The sequence below is a fragment of the Paramisgurnus dabryanus genome, chromosome 24, assembly GCF_030506205.2.
Source record: "Paramisgurnus dabryanus chromosome 24, PD_genome_1.1, whole genome shotgun sequence".
Taxonomy (NCBI): domain Eukaryota; kingdom Metazoa; phylum Chordata; class Actinopteri; order Cypriniformes; family Cobitidae; genus Paramisgurnus; species Paramisgurnus dabryanus.
In genome coordinates, this window is record NC_133360.1 from 7,179,836 (window position 1) to 7,194,626 (window position 14,791).

Genomic DNA, 14,791 nt, shown 5'->3' on the forward strand with positions numbered 1-14,791 from the left:
ATTTTTTTATTTTGTTAAATATATAAATAGTTGTTAATTTGTTATAATTGTGTATATTGCTACGATAAACTAAATCGTACTGATAACATCATAAAGATAATCGCACATATATAATTAAATATATTAAACGTTTGTATTACCATTAATTTAACATTTAATTTCTTCAACGTTACATTTTATCAAGCCTTATGAAACAAACCGATTTTGAAATCAGAATCTATATAAAGATTTCTGTCTTGCCCTTGGACGCCCATTGACAGTCTGACGAAAACTTCCGCCTACGTCGTGATTCCCCTGCGCTGATTGGTTGCACTCACCGAGTTTCCTGTTCTGCTTTTACAACGCGCTGTCTGATTGGCCCAACGCGCTGACACATGTAAGTCCCTCCCCCACGCAGAGGACAGTGAAACATGGCGTCATTGAGGTGTTTTCTGCGCTCAGGGAAGGTATTTACGTTTAATTTTTAAATGTGACTTAAATACAACAGTTGTGTTTATAAGCTGAGTGTTTTGTGAATTATAATTGATGTGTGTTTGTCACTCAGAATGCGGTTTCAGCCGTTTTGCGGCGGGAGTTTCACAGGACGCCGCCGGCTGCGGTGCAGGTCAGTGATGCTGTCTCACCTTCAGCAGATTATAAAAAGCAAATCATAAATATTTATTCTTTAAAATATGTTTAATATATGACTATGCGTATGTCTCAGCTCATCTGTCACTGTCTGTCTAGTATTACATGCCTGTCAAGAGTAAACTGCACTAACAAAAATGTACAATAGTATCTACCATGGTAATGCAATGTTTTAGGTGTGTACAATGGTAGTAACTTATTTTTCATATATATGCAATTGCAATGCTATATTTTAAGGTATGTGCTATAGTAATAGCTTGTTTGGGGGTGATTTGAGGTATGTGCAATGATAATACCTTGTTTTTTATGTCTACCATGGTTTTTGCATTTGTTTACTGTGTATAACATTTTCTTGAATGTTTACAATGATAATACTATGTTTTAAGGTATGTACAATAGTAATAATTTGATTGTGGATGGATACATATACAACTATAATACCTGTAATACTGTTTTTGAGTATATACCTTGTTTTTTGGATATCTACCATGGTAATACTGTTTTGGGGGGGTTATGTGACCATATAATAACTTCTTCTTGATTATATTCAATTGTAATACTATTTTGGGGGTATACACAATATTTATATAAAAAATGACATCATACATTTTGTTGTGTACAAAAGTACAGTACAATTGTAATAAGAAGGGTATTCTGGACATATTCTATCGTAATGTAATGTTTTGGTATATATTTCATGGTAATTTTACAGTGTTAAGGGGCATTTGCTATACCATGGTATATCCATGGTATTTTGTAAATATAAATGTGTTTTGGACATGTGTCATGGAAAACAATGGTATTCTGCACATGCACCATAGGATGGTAATATTAAGAGACTCTGAATTATTGCAGGTAACAGTCAGAGATGCCCTCAACCAGGCCATGGACGAGGAGCTGGAGAGGGACGAACGAGTTTTTCTTCTTGGAGAAGAAGTTGCACAGTACGATGGTGCATATAAGGTGAGTGTTAGATGAAGATGTTAAGTACTACGTTGTTCGTAGGCTGTTAGTGTTGTGGTGATGAATGAAGTTTGCTTGGGTTACAGGTTAGCAGAGGCCTTTGGAAAAAGTACGGAGACAAGCGCATCATTGACACACCGATTACAGAGGTGAGAGATTATTTATTGTGTGCGCTTTTTCGCATTTATATAAGTACTTTGTTATCAACTAAACTTTTGTTCTCCTTAGATGGGATTTGCTGGTATTGCCGTTGGTGCAGCTATGGTGAGTTTTTGTTGAAATTGTTACTGATAAAGCAAACAAAAAAATCCCAAACTTAAAATCACCCGTACTTCTTTCAGGGAGGTTTGAGGCCCATTTGTGAGTTCATGACCTTCAACTTCTCCATGCAAGCCATTGACCAGGTTATCAACTCGGCTGCTAAGACTTACTACATGTCTGCTGGCTTCCAATCCGTTCCGATCGTTTTCCGTGGTCCCAACGGAGCGTCCGCCGGCGTTGCGGCTCAGCATTCCCAGTGCTTTGCAGCCTGGTACGGACACTGTCCCGGCCTTAAGGTGGTCAGTCCCTGGAGTGCCGAAGACGCCAGGGGGCTTCTGAAATCGGCCATCCGAGATGACAACCCCGGTGAGCTTTGTGTTGGATGAGGTTTTTGTCTGTTTTAAACGCATTATGGTCTGACTCTCGTGTCGTGTGTTCGCAGTGGTGTTTTTGGAGAACGAATTGATGTATGGAGTTCCTTTTGAAATGTCCGAAGAGGTGCTATCGAAAGACTTCCTCATACCTATCGGAAAAGCAAAGATAGAAAGACAGGGTGGGTAACGGTGCCATGTATAAAAATGTAGAAATAAATGCAAAAAGGTGGCCAAATGTATAACTGCATGTCATTAATATTGATGTTATGATGTAGGAAACCACGTCACAATCGTGTCTCATTCACGAATGGTTGGGCTGTGTCTCGATGCTGCTGCGGTTTTGGCCAAGGAGGGCATCGAATGTGAGGTACTGAGTCACCTTTTACTGATTTTTTTTTTTAATTAACATCTGATGACTTTAAAGTGAATAAATAATATTCTTATAAAAAAATCTCATGTTTTATTCTGCAGGTTGTCAACCTGCGCACCATCCGGCCGCTTGACACAGAAACCATCGATGCGAGCATAATGAAAACCAATCATCTTGTCACTGTAGAGGGGGGCTGGCCACAGTTCGGAGTGGGATCGGAGATCCTCGCCCGAATCATGGAGGGTAAAAACATTGCTTTGCGATTTTGATCTGAGTTCAGACCTCTGTGGTGCAGTGATAAACCATTCTTTTATCTTTAAATTAAAGGTCCTGCTTTCAATTACCTCGACTCCCCGGCTGTTCGTGTCACCGGTGTAGATATTCCAATGCCGTATGCCAAGATCTTGGAGGACAACAGCGTACCACAAATCAAAGACATTATCTTCTCCGTTAAAAAGACATTGAATGTTTAATGCATTATCAGGATGACATTTAATATTATGTACTTCATATTCAGTCCCATTTCTACATCGGTGAACGGCGAATAGGAATTTCTCTTATATCTTGTACATGTTTTTTTCTGTTACATGGGTCTTTCCTGTTCCCTCATTGGTGGAGTAAATACTAAAATGAGGAATAATGCGGTTATGACATGACGTTAATCACGACTATAAACAACCAGCCATGAACATTGTTATGCTGTAAATTCTACTTTAATTGAAAAATAAACTTTTATCACAAGGCGTTGTAAGAATTACTGTGATTTTCTTAAATATAATTATTTTGGGAAAATGTATTACTTCCTTATTAATACTTATTGTGTTCTATAAATACATTTATATATGAAATTTTATAATACCTTAGGAAGGTTTAAAGTAGAAGTTTGTTAAGTGTTCACATGGAAACCGGTAGGACAATTAATGTGAATGTAAAGCACAATGTTATGCATTTAAAATTATCTATCTATCTATCTATCTATATATCTGAGCGCATTTAAGGGGCGGGACTTTGTTGTGGGCGTGTCACTTCCGGTCATTCCACATTGTGATTTGTGTCATCCGTCCTACACTGTGCGCATCCTTAACATGAACTTTACATTTATTTTACACCCGGACTCGGGTAAAAAGAGTCACTTTGTGAAACGACAGCTTTAAATTTTTTACATCTTTGAGGAAATTATTGAAAAAATCTGATTTATCAAACAGGAACGAAAACTAACCGCGTTTACGCATCTTCTGTCCTCCATATTTCTGATGCATCGGACCGTCCGACGGATAAAGAGTCAAGACTAAAATTTTCAACGAGGTAAGGTATATAAAGGCGTTTTATTAGCATAATAAGGTAAATTCGTTGTCAATTAAATGGTTGTTGTGTTATTAATACGTAATTACTACATTTGCGATACATGATGCGTGACTGCAGCTTTGATAGCTATCTTTACTTTTTATTAATATCGAGAAGTAGACTTATATACCGCTAGTTGTATTTATATGTTTTTGTTTGTTTATTATTTAATACATTGGATCTTTGCGTGGTCAAACACGTAGTGTGTGTGTCCAATACGCGTCACGCAGACAGTAGGTGTGTTTGGTTTCATGCGGCGCTGCGCAAACAGATCGTGCATCAAAGTATCGCGAGAGCTTATATTTAGCATATCGTTCTCGCGGTACTTGATGTCATTCGCTGATCGGTCTGCGCATCGCTGCGTGAAGTCAAGCCCACCAAATAAACTATTGAGAATGAGGACATGCGTCACGGTAGCTTGCTGTCACGTGACAAATTGAGCCCGTCCACCATTTTGGGAGGGCACGCTAACGGTTGCCAGGAGCAACAGTGTATGATCAATTCAAAGACGGAGCGGGAAAGAGCAGAAATTGTAATATAAATTTCGAGGAAAATTTAGCAGAAATGGAGAAGAATGCGGCAAAAGGGTCCTTACAGGGAGAAGCTTACAACCAATGCCAAACAGAGGTATTTAGAGAAGCTTTGCGGATATTAAAAACGTTGATCCATACGAGGTGCCTGCAGCTGAATGGAAGAGAGACCTAGACTCTTTACCACTGCACGTATTTGGAAATTGTTAATTACTTGGTTTTCGGCATCAGTTATTACACTATGCAAGAATTTAAAAGCCTGAAGTCATTGGAAAGCTACGAAACATTCTGCTGCGGCTGGGTGCGCGACTTGGTCATCTAACGTTACAAGCCTTCAAATTGTGAAAAATAACATTGTACTGGCAAAGGTAAGTTGCTTCACCTTTAGTCAAGTCACTTTTATTTATATAGTGCTTTTTACAATCCAGATTGTATCAAAGCAGCTTAACAGTAATAACAGGAAAATAACAAAGTTTGCTTCTGTGGATCAAACAGTGATGTATCATCCAGCTCAGTTAAGTTCAAATGAAGTAGTGATATATATATAATGTTCGTTAATGTATTACATGCAGTGATGTACATTTTATGTCTTTGTAAAAGAGTACAAAAATAGTGTCAATGCAGGAAGATGAATTATTTTATTGAATATAAGGTGAATATTACTTTGTATGTTAATGAGTTTTAACACACTCTCATCGACTCGGAGATGCGGTCAAAAGTAATGTCCTTTCTTCTTACGTCCACCCAAGAAATCCGACGTCGTCTTGTCACATCGGAGACATGCTCTCCTTGAGTCTTTTTCCATTTAGGGAAACGAAAAAACCGTAACAAATGGTTCCTAGACTTTCCACGACAATCGTGGGAGACACTGGTGCAAATTTTTTACACAGCAGTGTTTTCCAGGCATTCTAAAATAGCGCGACAACCTCCTCTACTACCAATACAAACAATGAACGAGTTTGGCGGGTTACCACCCAAAATGGTGGAAAGGGGAGGATGACTCGGTCTCTGGGGGCGGGGCACTGTGTCGTGACGACATCTCCTCATTCTCAATACCATACTTTTTAATCCCGAATCGCATAATTTGTACTACACTTGGAATTGAAACTTTAAACTATGATATTATGTGTTTTTATGTCGCAGGTTAAGTTTTTCTACAGTAGTGTTTCACTATCACTGAATAAAAACCAAACGCTTGGCCTTATGGAGAATGGCGACTGGAAACACATGGTTAGTAAATGTAAATTTTTTAATTGGAAAAAATATTCAAGAAATATTTAGAAACCAAACACGAAATACATTTGTACATTTAAATTTAAAGTACCTATCTATCAATATCCATTTGTTGGCCGTGTCCAAGGTAATATTAATATTTTCACATTTTTACATTTTTTATTATTTAAAAAATAAAAATTTGTACTATTCCCCTTATGAAAATTAAACACGGTTTTACTACAGTTAAACAAACTGTAAAAAACATGATTACTACACTTTTACCACAAAAACATGGTTAATTTTCGTAAGGGTGGTACTATTTTAGGTTGCCATTTAATGTCCAGTGTAAAATCTGTGTCTCTTAAACAACACCAGTTAAAACATCACCACTGGTCTAGTGTGGTATTTTAACAATGTGTAATTCCTAACGCTCTATTTGGCAAACTACAGTTGCCATAGCAACCATTGTTCATAGCGACATTGTCAGCCCAGCTCATTGTTGGCCTCCATCATGCAATGTGGTGTGTTGGTGTCATGACCATCTATACTAGCATTGCAAATTATGACACCAAATAGTTAAATATTTGTTGTATTGGTACCAATTGGACACTCTCAGGAGGTACACACTGCAACATCCATCACTTAATGTTCATCTTTGTTGTAGATGCCGGATACCGTTACCCTAAATGTTGGCGGCCATTTGTACACGACATCACTGACGACTCTCCAGCGTTATCCGGACTCCATGTTGGGCGCCATGTTTCGTGGCGACTTCCCCACTACGCGAGATGCCCGGGGCAACTATTTCATTGATCGAGACGGTCCTCTATTCCGTTACATTTTGAACTTTTTACGAACCTCAAAACTGACATTACCTTGTGACTTCAAAGAAACCGAACTTCTGAGGAAAGAAGCTGACTTCTACCAGATAGAGCCGTTGATCCAGTCTTTAGGCGACACCACCAAGCCGCTGTACCCCTTGGACACGTTTGAGCAAGTGGTAGAACTTTCAAGTACTCGTAAGCTGTCCAAATATTCAAACCCTGTGGCTGTCATTATCACCCAACTCACCATCACCACCAAAGTTCATGCGTTGCTGGAAGGCATCTCCAACAACTTCACCAGATGGAATAAACATATGATGGACACCAGGGACTTTCAAGTCTCCTTTACTTTTGGACCATGCGACTACCACCAGGAGGTGTCCCTTAGGGTGCATCTGGTGGAGTACATCTCCAAACAAGGTTTTACAATTCGAAACACGAGAGTGCATCACATGAGCGAACGAGCCAATGAAAACACGGTGGAGCACCATTGGACGTTCTGTAGAGTTGCGCAGAAGGTTGAGGAGTAAATAACGCTGCATTCAGTTCTATTGCAACCAATAATGCCAAAATGGATTTAAATGGATCGCTTGATGGCCCTAAAATATTTAATGGTTAAGTGTGCAATTCTTTGATGTGAAAGTCTGTGTAAAGTCAGATATTAAATATGTTTCAGTTTGTCACACCACAGAAAAATGTGTTATTAACCACTGGGGCTGCAAAACGATTAATCGCGACTAATCGTTTGCAGAATAAAAGTTTTTGTTTACATCATGTGTGTGTGTGTGTGTGTGTACTGTGTATAGTATTTATGTAAATATAAATACACACACATGCATGTATAATTTATTTTAAGAAAAAGAACTATTTATATATTAAGCATTTAGAGTTATATATGATATAAATGATATTTAAATATAAAAATGTATAAACACATGTAAAAATGTATATATACTTACATATGTGTGTATTTATATATACATAATTATTATACACAGTACACACACATATATGATGCAAACAAAAACTTTTATTCTGCAAACGATTAGTCGCAATTAATTGTTTTGCAGTCCTATTAACCACCCAGCCAAATTTGAATGATTTAAAAAATGGCTAGTAAATAAAATAATTTATCAAAATCTTGAAAAACTCTCAAACGTTGGGGACGTGTGCTTTTGGCGCTAAAACCACGCCTACTGAAAGCTGCCATCTCTCTCAACCGTCAAATACCGCTACAACCTGAATGGATGCTCGCGATTGTATTAGGGGCGGGGCCATGCACGGTGGCTCCAATGCATCATCGAGCCACCGTTTTAGCCCCGCCCAAATAATCCAGAAATGTGTAAAAACTGTTTAACGGTGTAACTCCACAATTCAGTACTACATAGTTCACAGTCTTTGCAACGTGTTTTTAGCAATACACTTCTAAAAATGTATAATGCATTTAGAAACCATTCTTTGAAATGACTTTACACAGATTTAAGCTTATCCTAGCACTACAGAATGTACACATTTTACCATAACTAATTACATAAATTCCCATTCTCATGTAAACGTGGCAACAATAAAATTTTGAATGAAGTAGGTAGTAGCCACCTAACTATTGTTAACCACTGTAACCACTTCTTACGATTATGGACATAAGGAACATGAAAATAGTAATTATTGCCTTTAAGGACGAGTAATGTATACCTCATATATCCGATATATGCAAAAAAGTATTCTTATATATATGTACTGCATCAGTGTTACGTACTGTATGTGTTGGTGTTGATATTTTTGCCTACTTTTTGTTCATAAGTTCATAAATTGTGAATTATGGATCCGCAGTATGTGCTTGGTATGCATGATTGTCTGCACTACAGTTGATTTACCGTCAGGTACGTTCCCTTCCTTGTGCGATGTAAAATATATGATTTGTATTTCGCATGTTGCATAGTTATAAAATGTCAAAGTGTCCTGCGTGGCACTTTATGGACAGTTTCTTTATGGACAATGCCGTGTTCAGACGTTTGTGGGCTTGAGCCAGACAAATATTGTGTGTGTGTGAAAGAGTTCATTCATGTGTGTAATGAAATCGACCTCATCATTAAAAACAAGCGTTTTAATCATACATTGTGTGATCCTAATAGATGATGCTTATAACATTACATGTTTAAAGAACCTTTTGCTTTGTTAAATTATTATTTTTATTTTTAAATTAAAATTTAGCACCAATCTTTCAAAACTATAACTTATGAATAAATAATCACTAGACTGTTTGTAAATATAACTGGTTAGGTCTAAATGCTTTTGAGGGTTATGTGGGTTAGAAGCTTATCTGTGTTGGGAGACACATAAAAAATCTTTCTTGAAAAACTAAAAGCAACTAATCTAATGTAAGATATCCATTACCACAATTCAGTTTTTAAATTGTTGGTTTTTAAATGACTACATTTGATCCACCAATGTGGTTACGTCCGTGATATAGAAACGGCATGAGTCTGACTTTTGCTTACACATAGGTTTTTACTTTCTTAGTATTATTCTCAAGCCATTCAACAAACATAAACTGTATGTGTTCATGCAACCAGTTGGAAGCAAGCATTCATGACTTGCTCTATTGTTACCAGCCAATCCATTGTTCTATTGTATGGAATATTAAGTCTGCATACATTCGTGTGTAGTTTTATGGCCTGTAGGTAAAATGCTTAAAATAATAAGCCAGTTTCGCCTGCACCACCATTACATAGAAGGTAAAAAATAATATTAAAATAAGATTTTAGCCAACAGGAAAACTTTAGAAATACTATTATTTAAAAACTTAAGATAAACTACATACAAATATAAACAAACATTTTGCTGCAAGCAGCGATTACACACTCAAGCCCAACAAAATTAAAGGGGCCATGGCATGAAAATCTGACTTTTTCCATGTTTAAGTGCTATGATTGGGTCCCCAGTGCTTCTATCAACCTAGAAAATGTGAAAAAGATCAACACAGTAACTTAGCTTTGGTGAACCATTCTCTACAAGCACATGAAAAAATAGGTCGTTAAAATTTGGCTCTCCTTATGATGTCATAAGGAGCTCTTATTATATTAATACCACCCCTTAATCTGCACTATCCAACCACAGCACTGCAATTTATTGCAGAGAAAAGCACAATTGAGTTTTAATTGCAACAAACCAATATCATTGTGATCAGTGTTTGAATTTCCTCAGCTCATTTGCATTTTAAAGGACACACCGAAAACGGCATATTTTTGCACAAGTGGCAATTTTAACATGCTATAATAAATTATTTATCTGGTATTTTGAGCTAAAACTTCACATATGTGCTCTGGGGACACCAAAGATTTATTTGACATCTTAAAAAAGTCTTGTGCCATGGCCCCTTTAAATGAAGGTTAGTTTGGGAAAGTGTAGGAAAACCTTGATTTTTCAGATGAAAAATCCAAAAGTCATCAGTAAAAATAGCTATTTTTCATATCTTTGCACCATAGGTGATGTAGTGATGAAACTGTGAAGGAACTCTCAGGTCTGGAAAGTGCTGACATATTTCATGTCAATACACTAAATTTTTGCAAAGATACAACCCTCATATGGTGGCGTGTTTTGCAAAATGATTTTTTTGTCATTTTGTCTTTAAATTGATGGCCATTTTAATCAATTGCCATAAAAGACTATGATAGGAACTGAAATAAAGACATTGCTTATTATCTGGTGATAATAACTCATTTTGTGCATGAATTAGAAATATATATGTTTACAAAAGCATAAAAGTGGCCATCATTGAAGGATATTGACCATGATCGCATGATAATAACTCAAGCATATCAAAGTTATTGGAACGTTACTCATTTGTCTCACATTTAGGTGGTGATAAAACTATGAAGGTCGAGTACAGGTCATGACTGTGATGACATGTACCAAGTTTCGCATCAATACGTGTAAGTTTGGTGAAGATATAGCCTCAAATCCAACCCAATCTAATGATGTTACTCTCAAACTGCAAACTATATGTTATGACGATTTTTGTACATTTTGTTATATACCTTGGCCACTAGAACGCACCGAATAAATATTTTCAGGTGCTCTCAGAACATGATGCTGAAAAAACATGCTAAGTATTGTAGTGATACGCACTTTCGTTCATTAAATAATGCGTTTTATGATGATTTTCAAAATGGGCCATGGCCAAAATGGCCGACCAAGGAAAATTGGGTACCGTTCGACTCTGCATTCCTCAAGAAATTTAACCAGACCACTGTCATGATTTTGACCAAACCTTGCAATAGTTATTATAAGCAAAAAGAGCAAATTTTCATATTTTTGCACTACTAGGTGGCGCTGTGATGAAACTGTGCATGCAAGCTCAGGTCATGACTGTGATTATATGAGGCAAGTTTCATGTCAATTAAATTCAGTTTGGCAAAGATACAGCTGTTTCACCATTTTGCTTGCTCGCCATTGTTCAATTTTAAGGTCAAAGTGGCACAGCCACACCACTTTTTTTGTGTGGCCTCAAAATCTGCCCAGACACCAGTGTGTCAAATCTGGTGAACAAATCTCATTTCGTTTAGGAGTTATAAACATATATGTATAAAAACTAAATGACACTTATTATATTTTTTCAAATTTTTCATCCATGTACAATGGAAATTTTGACATTTTGTCGTTTGAGTGTGCTTAAGTAGCTTTGATTCCATGTTTTCTATGTGGTTTCGTGTCAAGGAGTAGCACTCGCAAAGAAAGTCATCAATGTTTTTTTAAGTGCTAACTCGCAGTATTGGAAAAACCATATGCGAAACGTGGCATGTTTGGTATCGCTGGAGTCGGCAACAATTAAGGAATCTACGGAAATTATTCATTTGAAAAAAAGTCGGCCATAGCCAAAGTTACAGGCATGTAAAGATTTAACACCACTAGATGGCACTGTGACGAAACTGTGCATGAACCCTTAGGGCATGACTGTGATGACTTTTAAGTTTTGGGTCAACATGTGCAAATTTGCCGACAATATAGCCTCACATCCATTTTTGCACACTCTATGTAAAATTAATTGGCACTGTAAAATAACGGATTGGTGTATCAAAAATCTTTTAAAGGTCACATTTCACAAGACCTTTTTAAGATGTCAAATAAATCTTTGGTGTCCCCAGAGTATGTATGTGAAGTTATAGCTCAAATTACCATATAGATAATTTATTAAAGCATGTTAAAATCGCCACTTTGTAGGTGTGAGAAAAATTTGTCATTTTTGGGTGTGTCCTTTAAAATGCAAATGAGCTGATCTCTGCACTGAATGTCAGTGCTGTGGTTGAAAAGTGCAGATTAAGGGGCGCTATTATCCCCTTCTTACATTATAAGGGGGGGGGGGCAAAATTCAATGACCTATTTTTTCACATGCTAGCAAAGAATGATTTACCAAAACTAAATTACTGGGTTGATCTTTTTCACATTTTTCTAGGTCGATACAAGCACTGGGGACCCAATTACAGCACTTAACCATGGAAAAAGGTCAGATTTCATGATATGTCTCCTTTAATAATTTGATGCTAAATACCCAATTTTGCGCACGCTCAAATAAAGATGAGAATTATGAGTTGGGCTCCCAATCAGGAATATAAATAGACAGGAAAACTGAAGGAGACACAGGTGGTGATAATTAGAAACTATAGAATCAAGAGGAACACAATCTGTAACCAAGGAAACAAATGAACTCAAATGAACAAAGAGAACAATGGAAACAGAACTAAACCGAACATACACCCTGACATGTAATGTAGTACGAAATCAATAAAATAGTAACTGTAATCTGATTATAAGTAGTTTGAATCCTTGCTACATTTGCGCCGTGTCATAATTACCGTTGTTTCCAGATGACAACATGTGACGTTCTACATCCTTGGACTGGGGATTATGCGTTTCTATAGCAACAGTAACAACGGCAAAACGAATCTGCATAATATACATAATAATGGCAGCTGTAAAATACATAACAACAATATTCAATTACATTATGCTAATGCTAAATAATGCTAAACACAATAAAAAGAGAATGGTCAGGTAACAACAAAGATACTGGAATGGTTCGGCACGAGATTGCAACAGCGGTACAAGCTGTAGCTTTCAGAAAACTCCCAGCCTACAAGCGATTCAATTAAACGAAACTGTAAAAAAAAAACTGGTGTCACTGGGTGTCCCAAATACATTTTGAAAAGTGAAGCTGCTGGCTCTTTATTCGCCCCCTACTGGCTGGATGCAGTACAAGTTATAAACCCCGCCCCCTCTCCATGCAAACGAACGGGACTCGGGTCAAAATAAATAAAAATTACCCTTCCAATAAAATTTTTCAGAAAGATGGTTTTGGTCCTTTAAGGTAGTTGTTATCACGGTGATATATGTTTAATTGTTCATGTTTGTGATAAGTTATTACAGCTAGCTATAGATATGGGGTGTGCTGTTATGATTGACATTTGTGATTGACAGCTTCTCTGAGCGGACTCTCATAGCTTTGAGAGAATATTAAAGATATAACTAACTATTAATTTTCGATTTCTGTGTTATTTCATACCAACAAAATTAGTTGTATTTAACTTACCTTATTTTAGCATGCCAGTCAAATGAGACGTTCAAGGGGTGTGGTTGAATTGGCATGCGAGCGTTTGGGCGGAAGTTTGATACCATGGCTCCGCCTTCAGGCTCCATGGACAATTCCTTCCGGCACATGCCCTGGCTCCAAACTGACGTTTTTGCATAACATGTCAGCACCTATCGTCGTACATTTTACGTTCAGTTCATTACAACGTAAGGAAGTGGCATTGGTCGTCCATCTTTTTTTACAGTCTATGGGTGTCACGTTATATCAACGAAACAATAAATGCGTTCGACTTCATGCAGCGCTGTGCAGCCTGGCAGGCGTAGCACAGCAAGAGTGATTTGAAAGAATGTCTGCGCAACAGTGCTTGTCGGACACCAGTAGTGGCTCGTGACTGCTCATCCGAGGGGCGCAAATTCAAAATATGTGTTCGGAGTGTCATGCATGTTGCTTGCGTTTTCAAAATATGTGTTTGTTACGTCATGTGAACCATGTGCTGCACGTGTTTTGTCAAAATAAGTGCCTTCTGCACATGCGTCAAAACCGTTTATGATAAAAGAGACGCTCACGTTCACAAAATACACACAAGATACTCCCTTAACAGTAAACTCTGATTACGCATGAGAGTATGCGAGTATCTGGCAAACGTGAGCGTCTCTTTTATCATACACCCTTTAGACGCGTCTGCAGCAGGCACTTATTTTTACAAGACACGTGATGCACATAGGATTACTCGACGCGCAGAACACATATTTTGAAATGATGAACCACACACATGACGGGCTACATACATGTTGTGACGAACTTCGCATCGAGCGCCCTCGAAAAAGAAGTCACCGGCCGCCACTGTTGGACACACCTATTAAAATAAAGTAATATGTATGAACCCGTACTGCAGATTTTTTTATTTCACTCACTAAAATTACTGGCTATTACCAACTAAACAAATGTCCTACCTGCCCGTTAACGTATGTATTTGCGTTAACTTGCCTATAATAAACAACAAATGTATAAATGCGTAAAGTTCTAACAATAACTGTAAGTAGTTTATGTTCATTACTATTGTAGGGTTACATACTTTAACTTTACATAGCTTAAATGAGGAGGCGTGGCTTTGGAGAGCTCTGATAGAAAGGCGGGATCTTATGCTGCGTTCCAGGCAACCTGTAACCCGTAACTCACGACTTCAAAACCACGACTTACGACTTTGAACTGGGAGTACATCGATCTAGTACGAGTTCACGGGTGGGAAGTAACGGGTTTGACTGCCGTTCCAGAGCACTTTCACCGGTAGAAGGTTGTAAAAACACGAGTTACAGGCTGCCTGGAACGCATAGGGTCGTGAGTCGTGGTTTTGAAGTCGTAACTCACGGGTTTAAAAACCTGCCTGGAACGCACCATTATCCCTTTATGTAATCAAAGCTAGCTTGCTTGCTAATGCTAACCTCTACAAAAGTACCAACCCCAAATCTAATGCCTGAAAATTTAGCAAAGTGGAATTTAAGTCCCTAACTCCAAAAAACATAAATCAGCACCCACATACTTATTTTTTTTTATGTTTTTTCACTTTGGTAATTATACAAAAATAATATGCGTTTACGTACATCTACGCACACCAATCTATTTATACACCGTTTCATTACGTGGTCGCATTACGTTACATTTACTAAAATCCAGTTCCTCTTCCTAACAAAAACATA

General features: G+C 37.5%; 2 protein-coding genes across 2 annotated transcripts; both read left to right on the plus strand.

The window, feature by feature from the left end:
* The first annotated feature begins 312 nt into the window (after positions 1–312).
* Positions 313–3,338, plus strand: pdhb (pyruvate dehydrogenase E1 subunit beta). Its single transcript, XM_065244495.2, has 10 exons — positions 313–446; positions 545–604; positions 1,483–1,590; positions 1,677–1,739; positions 1,819–1,854; positions 1,932–2,217; positions 2,294–2,404; positions 2,501–2,592; positions 2,697–2,838; positions 2,923–3,338. The coding sequence occupies exons 1-10, from the start codon at positions 411–413 to the stop codon at positions 3,066–3,068; spliced, it is 1,080 nt and encodes a 359-aa protein (XP_065100567.1). The 5' UTR covers positions 313–410; the 3' UTR covers positions 3,069–3,338.
* A 246-nt stretch (positions 3,339–3,584) lies between these two features.
* Positions 3,585–8,621, plus strand: kctd6a (potassium channel tetramerization domain containing 6a). Its single transcript, XM_065244496.2, has 3 exons — positions 3,585–3,900; positions 5,613–5,699; positions 6,349–8,621. The coding sequence occupies exons 2-3, from the start codon at positions 5,673–5,675 to the stop codon at positions 7,036–7,038; spliced, it is 717 nt and encodes a 238-aa protein (XP_065100568.1). The 5' UTR covers positions 3,585–3,900; positions 5,613–5,672; the 3' UTR covers positions 7,039–8,621.
* Positions 8,622–14,791: the final 6,170 nt, after the last annotated feature.